At 43.8% G+C, this 16,964-nt stretch overlaps 1 protein-coding gene across 1 annotated transcript in view; it reads right to left on the bottom strand.

The window, feature by feature from the left end:
* Positions 1-46: 46 nt before the first annotated feature.
* Positions 47-16,964, bottom strand: part of CLVS1 (clavesin 1) — a 109,490-nt gene continuing 92,572 nt past the window's right edge. The window contains exon 6 of the mRNA XM_054818645.1: positions 47-1,282. Within this exon, the coding sequence (XP_054674620.1) occupies positions 1,195-1,282 (88 nt within the window). The 3' untranslated portion in view covers positions 47-1,194. The remainder of the gene's footprint in view (positions 1,283-16,964) is intronic.

The following is a 16,964-nucleotide window of genomic DNA, read 5'->3' on the forward strand; positions in this document are numbered from 1 at the left end:
TAACCATTTTAGGAAATAAAGTCACTGCACATACAATTTGGTAACGTTTATTCTTTTATTTCTTTAATCCGGTTTCCGTTTCAATGAAGGGATGGGACTCTCTTTGCAGTTAGAGCAAACAGAGAAATAACAAACTGATCTTTGGCATTTCAGTTCTTCTATTCTTTCACATTTCCTTCTAGCAGAAGCTTGTACTGAATAATTAATTCTAAGTTTTCCTTTTTTATTTTATCCATGGCCTGCATCTGCAATCAGCGTACCCTTCTGGCTACACCTTTCACTGACTGCAGGAGGGAAGGGGGTAAATGGCTCTTCAGAGCTTTCATTTGCTGTTGTGACCTAAATGAAATGGATTCAACCATTAATCACTGGTGAATGTGTCCAATGGGTCTCCCTAGCACACCCCCCCTTCACACGTGTGCACACACACATGCACACACACGTATCTAATAGGCTCCCGAGTTGCCTGTGGAAAAACACATCGTTAAAATTAAATAATTGCATTTCAAATTGTGTGCGTCTGCTGCCCACACAGCACATTCCACTTAGCTGACAGTTTTATAAGGGCTTCAAAAGTTAAGAATAATTTTTGCTTGATACTGAAATAAGGGACCCCCCCTATAAGCAGCATGGATGAGGCAGTCACAAAGTGTCGTGTTGAATGGCATTATGCTGGCACTGATGTTTTTTCTTTTCTTTTTTTAATGCAAAAATCCTTCCGTAAAATTCAAGCACCCTGTAGATGCTACTGTTTCTGCCCTCTGAGCCAGATTAAAATGCTCATTACAGTGCAAAGTTTAAATTTGAGATGTTTTTCTTTAACACACATTTAACCTTTGCTTCTATGAAACCGAGCATCCCTGCCGGAGGCTTCAAGAAAACTTCTACTGACACACCCTAGTTTCTTTGAACAGAGAATGCAGTCCCATAATTTCCAGTATTTTAATGTCATAAGTAAAAAAAAAAAAATTCTTTGTATATGGACAGACTCCTGTGCCAATAGAAATTTCTCAGTTTTTGTTCAGCGTTGGCCGCACGGACAGATGGCTGGTGAGATTTTTGTTACTTGCTCAGGAAACATGAAGGACTTGTTCTCAAGCAAAACGCGTGCGAGTGTGTGTGTGGTGTGCTCTGTGGGTTTCTGGTGCGGTGGAAGTCTGTTAATGTATCTGTGTGTGTTGGGCACGCGGGAGCTCAGTCCAGGGCCAGCAGCGGTTGGGTGTTCTCGCTTTCCCCCTGGTCTTCATGTTTCAGTGTGCCGGCTTCCACCACAGACTGGGACCTGAAAGCAAGAAGACACGCATGCTAATGAAGGCTGCTGCAGGAGCACTGACCTTCCTGGAGTCCCTCTGCTTCATCTCATGATTTTTCTTTTGTCCATTTTCACTTTTATGGCTTTTTATTTCTTTTCTGTGGAATGCATAAGGAATTTCAGAAGCATTTCTTTGAATATGAACAGGGACGTGACTCATTGCATGACTCAAATGCTTTCAAAATATTTAGTGCTTAGCTACTATCCATAATGCTGAACGCATTCACCATTTTAAAGGCCTGATCCTGAGATGCCATGAGATCTGCTGGTCCTTAACGTCTTCCTAGGCAAAACTGCTTGTGCCACTGCTTGCTGGAATGCTTTGCACAAGGAAAGTCATTTGTACAAGTTCTTGCACAAGTGAGTCTTGCTTGTTATAAATCTTGAGAAAGACAAGTAGATATAACAGATTTTACTGACTTAGGAGCTTAAGGGGCAGAAGTTCCATGAGTTACCCGAGATCAATGAAGAAGCCAGAACTAATATGACCACAAGGGACCTTCTGGTGTGCCCAGTCCTGCAATTTATCTTTATCTCCTTGTCTACACCCTTGAAGGAGAACTACACAAGGCTAGTCCATTTTTAAATTCATTTCTGTCTTCAAGGTGGGAAGCATAGTTTATCCTTTGCTGCTAATAGGCAAAATAAAACCCATGTTAAAAACGCATAAACACTAGAGAAAGTGGAGCATCATGATTTTTTACAGTGACAAAAGCTGAATGGGCTTAAACTGGTGGGAAAATTCAAGACACTTTCATTTTCTGAGGTCTGTGTGCTCCAGCGTTTGCTCACTGAGCTATGAAAGGAGGAACTGATGAGTTTATTGTTACAGAGATTTGTTATCCTCCGTTTTCTCTGGTTTGGTCTAGGACTTGCCTTCCAGTTTGGAATGGGCAATGAGCTTCAGAGCAAAATCACTCTGTGCATTGGGAACTTTTAAAAAGGGAACTTGTTCAAAAGTAGGAGTAGAATCATCCAGCCCCAGCTTTTCCATATTGCATAGCATCGTTTTAAAGAGCCAGTTTTCTCACGGATAGCTTTTAGAATTGGGGGTTGCTCTCATTCCCTACAGGATGTGTTTGTAGTTCCCCATTGTTCATTCTGGTAACCTCAGTTTAAGCCTTAGCTATTTCATGAGATTAGATATCGCTTCTGTTTTGATAAGAATCATTAATAAATTGCATCCTTTAGTACTGCAGCACTTAATCAGGGCTGAATACCTTAACTGTGACTAACTTGTCTGATTATTTTTCTTATTCTTATACCTGGAGCTTTCATTAAAGCATAATAAAAAATTTTCATTTTAAAAAAAAAATCTCCAAAGAGAGATTAAAAAACTGAGTTTTATGCCAAAATTTTCAAAGAAAATATGTTTGCCCAAACGTTTTCACTGTATATTTTTTTACAATAATGTCACATGCATAATGTTTATGACTACATTTTAATATAGAAAAGCAGCTGATTCAGGATATTATGCAAAATGTCAATTGACATATTTCCAGCATATGGCAGCAAAAACCAATCATGTGGCTTCCAAACTTATACAGAATGGATTGAAATCATATCACCAGTTTTTTATTTTCTTTTTTGGACTACCAGATTAAATTATTATTAAATAATACCTAACTAATACCTGTCAGCAATGTCTTGTTTTCTATCTGACCCACTGCCCTAAAATGAATACAAAATGTCACAGATCCATTGCAGCATTTGCCAGCATACAGCAGAAAGTTTCTGCTCTAGGTCTAATGTGAAAAATCTCACAATTTTGCCTTTGGTGATTGCTGCTTTTTATCTTTGCCCTCATCACAGAAAAAAAAAATATTCTTGCATCTCTAACAGCAAGATACCCCATACTGGTACTCAAATGCACGCCAGGTTGGGAGCAACGTAATCCCACACTCTGTATGCAGGTCCCATGCTGCTGCTCTTTACACAGAGCCAAAATAGCCAGAGCATTGCAGCCCACCTGACCTCCAATTTCAAGATGCCAAATGATTCAAATGCTATGTCCAGCCATTCTGAAAAACATGATGTATCTAACTGAGATTTTAGTAACTGCAAGCTCTGCAGCAACAGTAATCTCTCTCTTTTTTTTTTTCTGCTAGAAGCTGTTTAGCCCTCTATCCTAAAATAAGCGGTTCAGTTATCTATCTGAAGGGCACGGTAATGATTTGAACAATCATCGCTATTTTCTGAAACACCACAGTAAAGGACTTGCTGTCGTGTTTGGATTTCCATTTTCCAAATGCATCCGTTTTTCATTTGCTGAAAAATGTTTCCAGTTGTGTTTTTAAATTAAACAAAATGTAAATTTAAATTTTAAATTAAATAAATTTTATGTAGAAAAAAATAAAATTACTCAGTTCTCAAAAAGATTCTAAAATACTTGTTTCATATTCTTCATTTATGGTAAACATTAAAAACATAGAAGCTCAGAAAAGCATTTTGGCAATATATATCAATGCAGATCACAATCTAATGTAATAACTCAGCATGAGAGCTATGTTTTCCTGGCCCAGAACACCCTGGAATATGTCTTTCATAGCTATACTTTACTTAATGACAGAGAAAAGATGATTTGCAATAGGCCACCATGGCAGAAAACATTTTCAACTGACCACTAACTACTTTTTATGGCTGTAGAAATTGATATAGGACAAAATCTATTTGAAAAAAATGCACCCTACAGGTTGGTTTCATCTTGCTTTTGTGTGCCTAACATATCCAGGAAAGCAGTCATATCCTAGGTATGTGTAAGCTTGCACACTATTTAGGGCTTTTTGTATGCTGACTATAGTATTGAACCTAGGGCTAACACTAGTTATTGTTTTAAAAGTACTGCTGCCTGTTTTAACTACGTTAACATTTTCTTCACAGGACTTTAGAATCACATTTCAAATTTTTAAGAAGAATCTGATCACGGTTCTTGAAAGGTGTTTGGGTATCTATCTAGCTCCACTTTATCTTATTGAAAAATAAATTGCAGTCAGGCACCCAAGTACCTTTGCCCTGACTAGTCCTTGTAATTTGTAATCATCTTTGCATTAAAATCCTCAAAAAACCTTCCTGCACAACACTTTAAGCCATTTTGATGTAAAATCATAAATGAGCACTACAGAACTTTTCCTTCTTCTCAGTTTAAGCTTTGGTCCTGTGGATGCTGTTCTGTTGGTACCCTATGGCAAGCAGAAGTTCATGACACCAGACAACAGCGTTTTTATTTTGCTGCCTTTCCATATCAACGTGTACAAATACCTGATGAGGTCGACTGGAGAACATGAAGCCAGACTCATCTCGGTGATACCCAGTGACAGGAGAAGAGGCAACAGGCACAAATTGAAATACAGGAACTTCCATTTTAACGTAAGAACAAATGTTTTTACTGTGGGAGTGGACAAACGCTGGAACAAGTTGTCCAGAGAGGTTGTGGAGTCTTCATCCTGAGAGATATTCGAAATCCAGCTGGACACAATCCTGGGCAACCCGTTCTAGCTGACCCTGAGCAGGGGATGGTACTTAGGGACATGGTTTAGTGGTGGACTTGGCAGTGCTAGGTTAACAGCTGGACTTGATGATCTTAAAGGCCTTTGCCAACCAAAATGATTCTGTGATCTCCAGAGGTCCCTTTCTTAACCTTTTTGTGCTTCTGTGCTCACAGAAATACCAGCTTCTCTGAACCACCCCGATTCATGTTGCTCTATCCTGACAGGGCAATGATTTCCTTTCAAAGTTCATTATGTCTTTGGGGTGTCAACTTTGGCAGTGTGGATGACATTCAGCTGCTAAATGTAGACACCTACTGCCATTTAAGGCACCTTAGGGTATCCATGACAACCTTCCATGGCTCCCTGTTATGACCCAGGATTTATAGAAGACTTACAGAGGACTTATGTCCTCCTGGAGTAATGGAGGCCAAAAGGACATCACAGTGCCTAAAATCATACAAGATGCCTGTATTTAGGCAGCAGAGCCTAATCTCTGTTGTTGTTTCTGCAGGATGAATGCAACTAGTTTGTAATGTTCAAAACATGTCCAAGTCATTTTGACCTGAGCCAAATATGAAGCAATCATATGAGCAGGAAATAGTTAGTTGCCTTGGCCTTCTCCTCATATCGCTACATTTTAGTCACTTCTGTTGTGATTCGTCTCACCATCAGATATCTATGGTCACTCTGTGCTATAAATGGCAGAGGGAAATAGACATTCTCAGGGTGCAATTCATCTGACCTGTTCTAAGCATATTGTCATATCATATGATTCATGGGTTACCTACATTCAGGTCCCTGTTCTGAGTTGTCATCTGTTAACACCAGGGGGGACAGGTTCCATGATTTATGAGGCAATGTTTCCTACATATCATAGCCACACCTGCCTCACACTGTATTACCTTCAATACTCACCCGAAATGTGGCATGTGTCCTGTGTGTGCTGCAACTTTGAATTATAAATGAGTATATTTGAAATCAAAGCCTTCTGGCTTTCCTCCTTTCTCACATTAAAAATCCTCAGCAACCAGTTTGGAAGATGCTTGGTTATGGAGGATCTGGTTGAGTTAAAATTTAACACAAGTAGACGACTGTTTGTATCACACAGATAGGTCACTGTGTAAGGCCTGGAGCTGGCAGATCCCATGCTTATCTTTTTTTTAACGTGATACACGCAGGAGACTTAGTTCCTGTAAAAGTACAATGTGATCACCGTGGGCTGGGAGCTAAGTCTGAAGTAATTAAACAGACAAGTCAATGCCCGTAGACTTTTCTAAGGTAGTTTCTCAGGCTAGGTAACCTTGCTTAAGAGAGTAAAATGAAAATGGAAAGAGAAATGAATTCTCAGTCTCACTTCTGAAGTGAAGGTACCGTTTGAGCGTGCTCCATTTAAAGCGTCAATCAAACCCCCCATGGTTGTTTTACTTCAGCAAGAATATTTGGAAGTCTGGAAAATCAACACTATCCAGCTGTTTCTCCAGCAGGTCAGCCATATATTTCGAATGACAGCATGGCATAGGTATGTAAATCAATATCTAAGAGAGCAGATGGCTTTATGTGTGTGTGGTCATTTTAAGGCAACTATCTCAAATTCAAAAACCATGTAAGAAAACTGGATGAAGGTCTTCTAGCTGTACTGATTTCAGAAGGTTCTTGTCAGAGTACAGCTGGAATGAATCAGCTCACAAGAACTGACATCTGTTGGGTATCACTTTTGTTTCCCATAAAAAAAATAAAATACCAAAATCCTGCACTGAGCTAACAGGAACTGCCAGAGTATCATGGCATGCTCGCGTTAAAAGACATCTTCCAATTCTCTGATCCCTCATTTTATGCTTTTTATCACAGTGATGCTGATGTGCTGCAGCCCACAGTAGCAAAGACATATTACTTTTGTGCTGGGCTTCCTTTGGAGGGTTTTGTGGAGCAATGAGGAGGGTGGCATGTTTTTATCCCCAAGTGCAGGAGGCTTCAAGCTCTCAGAGTGACACACTGCAGCAAATCAATCAGATCACATCGTGTGACTCTATTCATCTACCTCTCACTTCCCATCTGCTCATTTACCTCTAATTCCCTTCCCATTTCACCAGCACGTCAGGGCTGTTCATCTCCCAGTTATTCATTCCCTTTAGAGAACACAATAAGCATTTTTTTAAAATCACACCCATGAATTTTTGTATTGACAAGGTCTGAGGGGCATTTCTTTCTCTGCCTTCCTCTCTCCCCATCAGATTGCAGAAGAGAGTACAGCACCCCAAGAGTGTGCTCTGCAACACACCTCAAGAGTATGTCTTCTTCAGGTGGGAAAAACAAGGATTTTTTTCACCCAGTATTACAGAAACAATGCAGATGTGCAGGTGTGAAGTAACTGTGGTAAAAAGGTACTCTTTTAGTATTTAATGCACTTGAAAATGAAATGCATGGGGAAGGCACCTTGGAAGACGCAGGTGGTGCAGGCAGATGCAGGCAAGCTTTGCTCAGCAGTGCACAGCTCCAGCGCAGAAGCCGTGAAGTGTGGCGCTCTGCCCAGGCTAATAAGCCTCGCTGAAATCTCTTGCTAATGCAGCTCTGCAGCTTCTGCACTTGTGCTGGCGCACAGCTCTGCATTAAGACAGGGCAATGCTGTGCTGCAGAGGCCTGCCCAGAGGAACAGCTTTGATACACCGACTGCAGCATTTCAAAGAGATGAGGTAGCATCTGTGCCTAGGGGCGCAGCTGAACTGGTTAAATGGTCCACCAACGTGGTGAGTCAGAGGGCAAAGGAGCATGAAGACTCTGGCTTAACCTTACTGCCAGCCCAGTGCTTAGCCCACAGGACACCTGTGACAAGCTTCTGCGCTTCCCAAACAGGAGCTGGTTTGTGGGCACCATGGCAGCAGTCACCACCTTTCTCCCTTGTGGTTAGCACATCCTAGAGAGTGATCTCTGAGTAGTGCCTTGGCACATCAAAGCCAGGGCAACCACGGCCCAGACCTGTGCTTAACTGCTTGTGTGAAGAAGTCTCTGAGAATACATCTACAGCTCCAAATAGGCAACTGCCACAGAGTGAGCCCCAGCACAAGACCCCTCGTCCTCCTTGAGCCCACCAGCAATCTCCATGCCCCTCCTCTCCCAACAGCTGCCCCCAGCTACTTCTGCCCTCTGCAAACCCTGGGCACAGCTCACTGCAGGGTCTGCAGCAAAGAGCGGTAGGGATGACACTGCAGTAGGGATGACACTGCACCGCATTTGGCTCTGACCACGGCCCGGCCGGCTGTGCACCCTGTCCCAACCCGTCCCGTAGCTCACACCCCAGGGGATGCAGCACATACCCTTTGGCACTTCCTGTAAAAACAGCTCTCTGGTGGGCTGTCACACAGCTCTCAGCCTACTGCAGACACTGAACTGCGAAAACATATGGAAATGCTTTAGTATTTGGCATGGCACATGCAGTCTTATGCCTTAAGGCCACTGAGACCTAGAGGAGATCAAGAACCAGGCACTGTGCAGGGCAAATCATAGAATCATAGAATGGTTTGGGTTGGAAAGGGCCTTAAAGATCTAGTTCCAAGCCCCCTGCCATGGGCAGGGACACCCTCCACTAGACCACATTGCCCAAAGCCCCATCCAACCTGGTCTTAAACACTTCCAGGGAGGGGGCATCCACAGCTTCTCTGGGCAACCTGTTCCAGTGCCTCACCACCCTCACAGTAAAGAATTTCTTTCTAACATCTAATCTAAATGTACCCTCCTTCAGCTTAAAGCCATTCCCCCTTGTCCTATCACTACACTCCCTGATAAACAGTCCCTCTCCAGCTTTCCTGTAGGCCCCTTCAGGTACTGGAAGGCCTCAATTAGGTCTCCCCAGAGCCTTCCCTTCTCCAGGCTGAACAACCCCAACTCTCTCAGCCTGTCCTCATAGGAGAGGTGCTCCATCCCTCCGATCAGCTTCGTGGCTGTTCTCTGGACTCGCTCCAACAGCTCGATGTCTCACAAGAGCAGAATAGAGGGGCAGGATCACCTCCCTCGACCTGCTGGTCACACCTCTTTTGATGCAGCCCAGGACACGGTTGGCTTTCTGGGCTGCAAGCACACACTGCCGGCTCATGTTGAGCTTCTCATCAATCAATACCCCCAAGTCCTTCTCCTCAGGGCTGCTTTCAATGCATTCCCTGCCCAGCCTGTAGTTGTGCTTGGGATTGCCCCAACCCACATGCAGGACCTTGCACTTGGCCTTGTTGAACTTCATGTGGCACAGGCCCACCTCTCCAGCCTGGCAGGGTCCCTCTGGATGGCATCCCTTCCCTCCAGTGTGTCGACCACACCACGCAGCTTGGTGTCGTCAGCAAACTTGCTGAGGGTGCACTTGATCCCACTGTCCATGTCGCCAACAAAGATGTTGAACAGTGCCGGTCCCAGTACCGACCCCTGAGGAATGCCACTCGTCACCGTTCTCCCTTGGACATTGAGCCGTTGACCACAACTCTTTGAGTGCGACCATCCAGCCAATTCCTTATCCACCGAGTGGTCCATCCGTTGAATCCATGTCTCTCCAATTTAGAGACAAGGATGTCGTGCAGGACACCATCAAATGCAGCCAGACTCCTCTAACAGAGGCTATCCCTGAGCAATACAGACAGGCTGTGCCACCAACCTTGGAATTAGGGTGCACACCTTGGTCTTTTTTCATTTATCAGCATGGATGTGCCTGATATCCCCTCCTCCTAAGTGCTTCTGACTTTCTGTGTGAAGATCTTGCCTCAGTCACATCCAAAGTCCAAGGCAGGGGAAAGGCGTCGGTGGGAGTTGTCCACTCCATTTCCTCTCCCTGCTATAGACTGACCCCTCTACACACCCTTTTTTCCAATAGAAGGAATAGGAGCACCTGCTTAAGGCAGGATTTCCTGGAAGATCCTTAATGCCCTGGGACGCAATATGTCACCCATCAAAAGGTAAGCCTAGTCACGAGGCCAAATAAAGACAACACTGCAGCAGCAGTCAGCAGCAATTTACAGCAGATTCGGCAAGAGCTGCTAAAAAGTGTGTAGGATATGATATCCAAAGAAAAGATAGTGCAAGTAATGGCCAAGTAATTGGCCAAAAAAATGTGTTTCTCACACTTTATGGACATTGCACATGCGCGCGCACGCACACACACACACTCCTGTCATCACCATTCACACTTTTCCTGCTCACTCCCAGTTCCTTGCCCACCAAGCACTACCTCTAGCCCAACAGCTTTCAGTGCCTTTGCTGAGACACTCCAGTCCTTTACACCTTCCTCATCCTTCAGTCTGCCTTTTTTGGTCCCATTCCAGTATCCCAACAGTTTGCCACCAAATGATAGTCTTTTCAATTCTGTGTGGCAAAAACAGGGAAGATGGAGCCCCAAGAGCAAAGGGTGTCAGTCTTCCTACTCACCCGTCCTACATCAGAAGTTTCCTGTCCTTAGCAACAACAGCACTGCAGCATGAAAGCAACCCTGCAGATGTACTATTTAGGCTAGAAAGTCAAACGCCACCACAGCGGGAAAAGCTAAAATGTAGGTTGTGGGAGCAGCAGTCACTTGGCTGGGTGCGTGTGGGCGTTGTGACCCCCGCATTACATTCCATCCCCAGGAGCACACACTGTTCTTTCTTGGAGGGCTCTTTTCTCCCTCAGTGCTCAGGGTAGATAGTGCCGAGCTAGTAAGTGGCTATTTATTTTGCTTTCTTCTAGTGGTTCAGCATGTGGCTCTGTGACACATTTGCTGCATATTGTTCCAAGCCTGCTCTGAAGATAGCCTTTGTTAATTCCCTCCTGAGCTTTTCTGTGGAGTTCATCAGCGCAATACTTGTGTGCCTCTTAAATGTTAATGCATTTGCTGCCATAGCACGACTGTGAGGGGTTTTTTTTCTTTCCATTTTGCATGTGGAGAGCTGAAGCACAGTAAGATTAGGGTCCAAGTATTCCTCTAATGTAGGGTGCACATTTCCCAGCGCTGAGGGTCCAATTTTGTAGACTGCTCAGCATTACCTGGCAGCCTGTGTGTTCAAAGAACATGTCCCATTGATTTCTGTTGCAGGTGAGTGCTGAGTATTTCTGAAAATTAGAGCCCAGAGTCTACAGCTTGGCAGGCTGAAAATAAGCAACGTGCAATCTCACCACCTGTGTGAAGTTTGGTTTAAGCAACTTGCCAGGCCAACACAGGGACTCAGGGAGAGAGGGAGAGCAGGATCTGCTTCTCTGGGGCTGCACCCAACAAGCTTAACCAAAGGGTCATTCCTGGTTTCCATCAGCCATCCCCCTAAGCATCCCCATTTGCTTGCCCACTAAGTGTGCTTCCTAGCCGACCTGCTTCCAGTCCTTGGGGCTCCCATCCCAGTGACCCCAGTTCCCAGTATCTCAGCTGGGTTCACTACTGAATCCTCATCTCTCCAATTCTCCTGCCAACAACGGGGAGGAGGCAGCCATGAGTGTCAGTCTGCCAAATCCCAGCTCCGTGTCTTGCTACAGCCTGGCCTAGTGCAGGGAAAGTTGCTGTGATCACAAGTGAAAGTTGTAATTACAAAAGCCCTCTGCACCCCATGGCCTAGACAGGAGATGCACGTTGTGGGTGTTGAACCAGCAACCCAAGCTGCACAAGTTTATTTATTCTGGGAGACCAAGCTAAAGCATGAGGCAATCCTTAGGGTCATTAAATGCTAAAATTAAATATGTTTCTACAGAGCATGTGTGAATTGCCTTTTCAAAGGCTTGTAACTCAGCCAGATGTAGGTGGATTTTTTCACAGGGCAGCAAAAGACATAAGCAGTATAAAGCCATTTGTTTTATTAAGTGTCATGTCTCTAATCTAAACTACTAAACTTTTGGCAAATTTATAGCCAGCTGAAGGCATAATTTACAATGCAATATTTTAGGAGCCTGAACAGCACTGGTTCTGCCATTCCCACTTCCAGCCTGTGTTTGTGCACCCGTGCACTGATCGCTGGTAATTGAGCGCTGTAAACAGATGAAAACCACGCTGTCATTGCCCTCAGAGAGCAACCAATTTCCTGCCTTGTCCCAGGGGAACGCCAGGACCAAGCTACACATCCCTCCTGTCCTGGTTCAGCCATGGCGACTCTGATCTCCTCCTCGGCTTCTCTCACTCCTGCCTCCTGAGGAAATTCTGCACTGTCTCCCCTGCAGCCTCCCCAGGACCTGCTAACGTGACAGATCCACCATTTCCTTTCCATTTGTCTCTCATGTATTAGCAGAATTCCGGTCAAAAGCTATAAAACTGTTCAACAGCTAATAATCTACGTTACTAGATAATGCATACATTACACGGTATGCATGTCCCTGGGACACCTGCTTTACTATCAAGACATGTCTCATTCATAACCTGCATATGGGGGAAGCATTTCCACAGAAGCATTCAGAAATTCTCCATTGTTTGAAATAATTCCTAATAAAAAGTGAATATAAGTCTTGCACCGTAGGTGTCCCATATAATAGAGCTACTTTACTTGAAAGCTAACATGGACTCTTTCCCTTTTTCCCCTACACATGTGGAAATGCACCCCAGCTACAAGCAAAGCAACCCAGGTGCCATCCATGGGCAGTGAGAAGTTTTCACACATTTTCATACTGATTTTTATTTGCTGGTATTTTACTACTTCTGCAGTAAATTGGTGCTGACTGTGAACCGGCATTAAACATGACCCATAAAAGCAGAAACATATGGTAAAGGAACATTAAGGTCACTCCAAGGATAACAACTAGAAAAGTCTGCCTTGTACAGCCCAGCTGGGCATACGGAGGAACCAGTCTGAGTAAATAAAAACCTTACATATGTCACCCCCACGAATGGCCCCTTTCGGATCTAAAACTGCTCCGGTCGGCACTAGTGTATACCAGTTGTGATACCCTTCTCTCTGGCAGTAGGATCCCATTTCTGAGAACCAACAATTAGTTTCAGCAATAAGTTCATTTGAAGATCAGTCCTTTTGAAAACACACACATCAGGAGGCAACAATGGCAAACCCTGATCTGTACTTTAAAATCCTTTCACTCTAATCTAGGACATAAAAATCCACATGCTCTGATTCAACAACAGGTTTTTTCACTGCATTTTCAAAATGCCTGATACGGAACCTTTTGATGAACCACTAGGCAGGTCATCGCATCTTCAGGTGCTCAAGTTTCTACTTCACAGAAGGTGTTAATGGTCTTGATGCATGAATCATACTTTTTCACAATTAGTGTGCTTGGCTCTACTTTAAAGGTTTTACTTTAAAAGTTTTACCCTAACTCTGAATTTTCTGAGTCTCTAATGAGCTTGTCTTGGTGACAGTAATGTTCTTGCAATCCATGTTATCCTAAGAAAAATTTTTAACACCAAATTTGCTTGAAGTTATCCTTAATTAAACTTTGATAAAATAAATTTGATTAAACATCAGAGGTTGTTTGGCCAGAATATATATGTAGCTATTAGGTAAAACTTCCTTTCTCTGCAGGGCAATTTTAAATTGCACTCGGTTTTCAGACCTGTTTGCACTGGCAGCAGGTTAAAAGCGAGCGCTCTTTTGATGCCTGGGAGGGCAGAGAAGGAACAGTCACCTCCCAGGCTGTGCTTGGCGACTTCATGGGGAACAAGCAAAGGCAGAGAACAGTCTTTGTCGCTTGGGCTGAAGATCAAGTTCAGACATCAAGAAGTGACCCAGATGCAGCTGCATAAAGGCAGATCTTGTAAAGAAAAGCAAGTCACAGGGAGGCAATGTGCTACTGCAGGTTACTTGCTGCTGCTGGACCCAAGTGTAAGAGCAGGGTGACACTGGGGAAAAAGGAAACTCTTCTAAGAACTGAGCTCCTTCACATCTTTCCCAGTCACTGAATCCGTCTCTCCAATTGGGGATGCTCGCTGACTGCGGTTAGGTACCCAAACAGCTACAGGCACACTTCTCCCACTGTGGCTGGCCAAAAGACTGTGCCCTATTGGCACAGTGATATGTTGAGAGCAGTCTCTGACTCTTTAACTGCTAGGCTTAACCATCCACCATTCATTACACTGCACACCCAGATAAAACCTCCAGCTGTTCCCAAAAACAACAGCTCATCAACAAAAGCCAGCATGAGTGCCTCGGGCAAATGCTTTGCTTTTGTGTTAGCTCCCTGTTGACTAAAGCAACCCAAGGCCCCTTTCTGACCATCAGGGCTCACAGAAGGTTTGGCCACAGCTGAAAGGGAGGTGATTTTCTTCCCCGTGCTCTGAATTTTCACACCATTTACATTGCCCTCAAATCCCATAGCTTGTAAGTGACAGGCTCCCTGCGTGGATGCAGACCGTTCGGAAGAAATGGCCCAAGACAGGGGAAGTGCGTGTGTTGCCATTGCTGCTTCCAGGATTATCAAACGGACACAGCCAAGCTCTTGGGTTGAAACCGACTTTGCTATTACTGTATTAATGCTGGTTTGCATGTTTATTACCTTGCCCATTTCAAACTTCACTGAGCTGAATCTTAATAAACAGATATATTCTGAATGGATTTTGTTATTGTTGCGCTTTTTTTTTTTTTCCTCCCCCCTGGCCATTAAGACTCATTATGTGGAGTCATCAGCTGTTTTGCTTTGTTTCCCATCTGTTCATACAGTACTTGAGTTCTGGGATTTTTCCCAGGGTGTGAGATAATACTGCAGATGGGAGTGCAATTTCCACTGTTTTGATTTTGCCCCAGTGGGGCTTCGTGTGGCCACTGGTAGAAAAATGACAATTGCACTGGTTTTGATTAAAGATTTTCCATATTATAGAAACTCGTCAAATCTCAAAATTTTCAAGATCATGTTGTGAACTAGAGTCAGTGGCAGTTTTTTCTTCTAGGAGGATTTTCAATACTCTCCCCATCTACAACGCCTCCATTCTCTGAAGTAAACAAGGACTCTTTTTTGAGAACAAATCCTGTGCAATTTCAAGTCACAGGGAGAAACCACCCCTGCCTGTGACTGGAGAGAAGATAACGTTCTAGTCCTGTTGCTGTTAAGGGGAACAGAAATTGGAATCTAATGAGACTTTGAGGGGCAAGTCTTGTCTCCTGTGACCATTGGTAGACACCTCCTATCGGACCTTTCACTCGTGTATCAGTTAGGTTGTCATACTGACAAGCTGTTTCACTAATTCTCTCCTCTGATGTCTTGCAAACCTTCTCCCCTAATTTGCAGCCAAGGTGTACTTTGGTCAGCTTATACCCATTTGATCTCATGCCTAAGTTGTCCTTTTTCTCAAATACTTGTTCTCTCTCCCCAGTTTTTATTCCCCTCTGTATTTGTAGAGAACAATCACATCCATTTCAACCTTTGCTCTGCAAGGCTGAACAAACCACTCTCTTCTATAGTTTCTTGCTGGAAAAAATATGCTCTCTGCTCTCCTCACCCTCCTTGTGACTCCCAGGTGAACTTGTTCCAATTTATATTCATCTGCCCTAGTGACGGGAGCCAAAGCATTGCTGTCAGTCCTGAAGCCAACCTACAGAAACATACCTGCTCCAGTTTCACTCCCTCGCACTGCTGCCTGGTGCCATGTTTTCTCCTGGTCTGCATTTTGAGACTTGTTTTAATTTTCAGGTGATGACTCCAATTTGGTTTCAGTCACATCCTGAAAATGCCCTCTTTCTTCCCCTTTGCGTTCATTTTCTAACATAGATTAAGTGGCTACAAAAGTATTTTGATCAGTTATTCTCTGATTCCATCTCCTGGTATTTTTCTTCCACATTTGTAATTCCTATCTTGATTTCTCAGCGTCTTTGCTACTAAAATTGCTAGACACTATCTTTGGAGTAGGTTGTACCCAGGGTGAGCCTCTCTCTAGGTGTAGGATGGTGGGCTCTGAGAGAGGTCTCTCTCTTCCCAACTTTGCCAGGTCCACAATTTTCTGACTCAGAATCGCTATTATTTGTACTATATTTCACAGGAACCTTTCTCTGTGGTCACAGCGCAAGACTCCAAGCTATTCTAGCAGCACTGAGCTCCAAGATTAAGAAAGCTTTAACACGACACTGGCCCAGTGGCAGCTCTAGCAAGGACTTGCTTGTATGGCTTTACAGCAAGTGGCCGCAGAGCCAGGAGGGGCCACCAGCAACCCTGCCCCTTGTCACGCAGCAGGATGGTAATCCGAGGGGGGGGAGCAACTGCTGTCCCCCCAGCCTTCGGGGTAAATCCACCTCTCATAAACATAAAGCTAATTACTGGGCATATAAACCTGCAGTGATATCGGGGAAGTCAGGGAGGAAAAGACCTGTAATTGTTCAGCAAGGTTTTTCATCCTTAAATTACGGATACCCAAGAAGGCTCAATTTTCATCTATTTACCTCTTTCAGAGGAACATAAGTGCTAAAGAAAGGGTCATTCTTTTTTTTTTTTTTTTTTTTTCTGCTAAACCCAACATTTCGGCATAGAAATGCTTACAAAATTACCATGTTTACTCAAGAGTTTAAAGATTTTTACTCTGTGAGTGGAGGAGGAGAGATTTTTAATGGAAGTGCAAAATTGCTTTAATAAGGGGAAAAAATGATAGGGCAATTGTGAGGGAATTATATTTAAGATGAAAACTAATGCTAGGAGACCACCTATGCTTACTGTAAACCTCCCGGAAGTATCCAGGAATCTCAGCCATGGCCTGAGACTCTCGTTGAGTTAGAGATGTATGAACTTTAAGAGGCGAAGAGGGGGGGATGTATAAAGACAGCTAATGCTGGTAGAAGTCTGTAGACCTTTTAATAGGCCTTAGATATAAAACTGGTCCAATAAATCTAATAAAGCACACAATTATGCTTCCCAAGCGTAGGCTTTTACCTCAAGTCAGGTCAAAACGTAATTGCAGGGGAAGAAGAATCAAAGCAAATACTCAGGAGAAAATCCGTCGAAGCAGTGAACTTTTCACCTCCAACAGCTAGTAATGACCACGGGGTAAAAGATCAGATGGTTCACTTAACCACCAAGTAACAAAATTAGGCTAAAAGTTAGATCTAGTCTGCCCAGAGGCAACATGACAAATTAGATTCATCCACTCGCCATATTTGTATTAATGCACTTTTGTATTAGTGAACAGATTAGTGAAGGCTTTGCCTTCAGGCAGGATTTTCTGGCACTGAACTCATTTTCAAGCTGAGGTTTTCCCCTGAGAGCACAATAAGACCCTCCCTTCTTTGCAGCAGAGGATCTGATCCTCA

Source organism: Grus americana, chromosome 2 (genome assembly GCF_028858705.1).
Source record: "Grus americana isolate bGruAme1 chromosome 2, bGruAme1.mat, whole genome shotgun sequence".
Classification (NCBI taxonomy): domain Eukaryota; kingdom Metazoa; phylum Chordata; class Aves; order Gruiformes; family Gruidae; genus Grus; species Grus americana.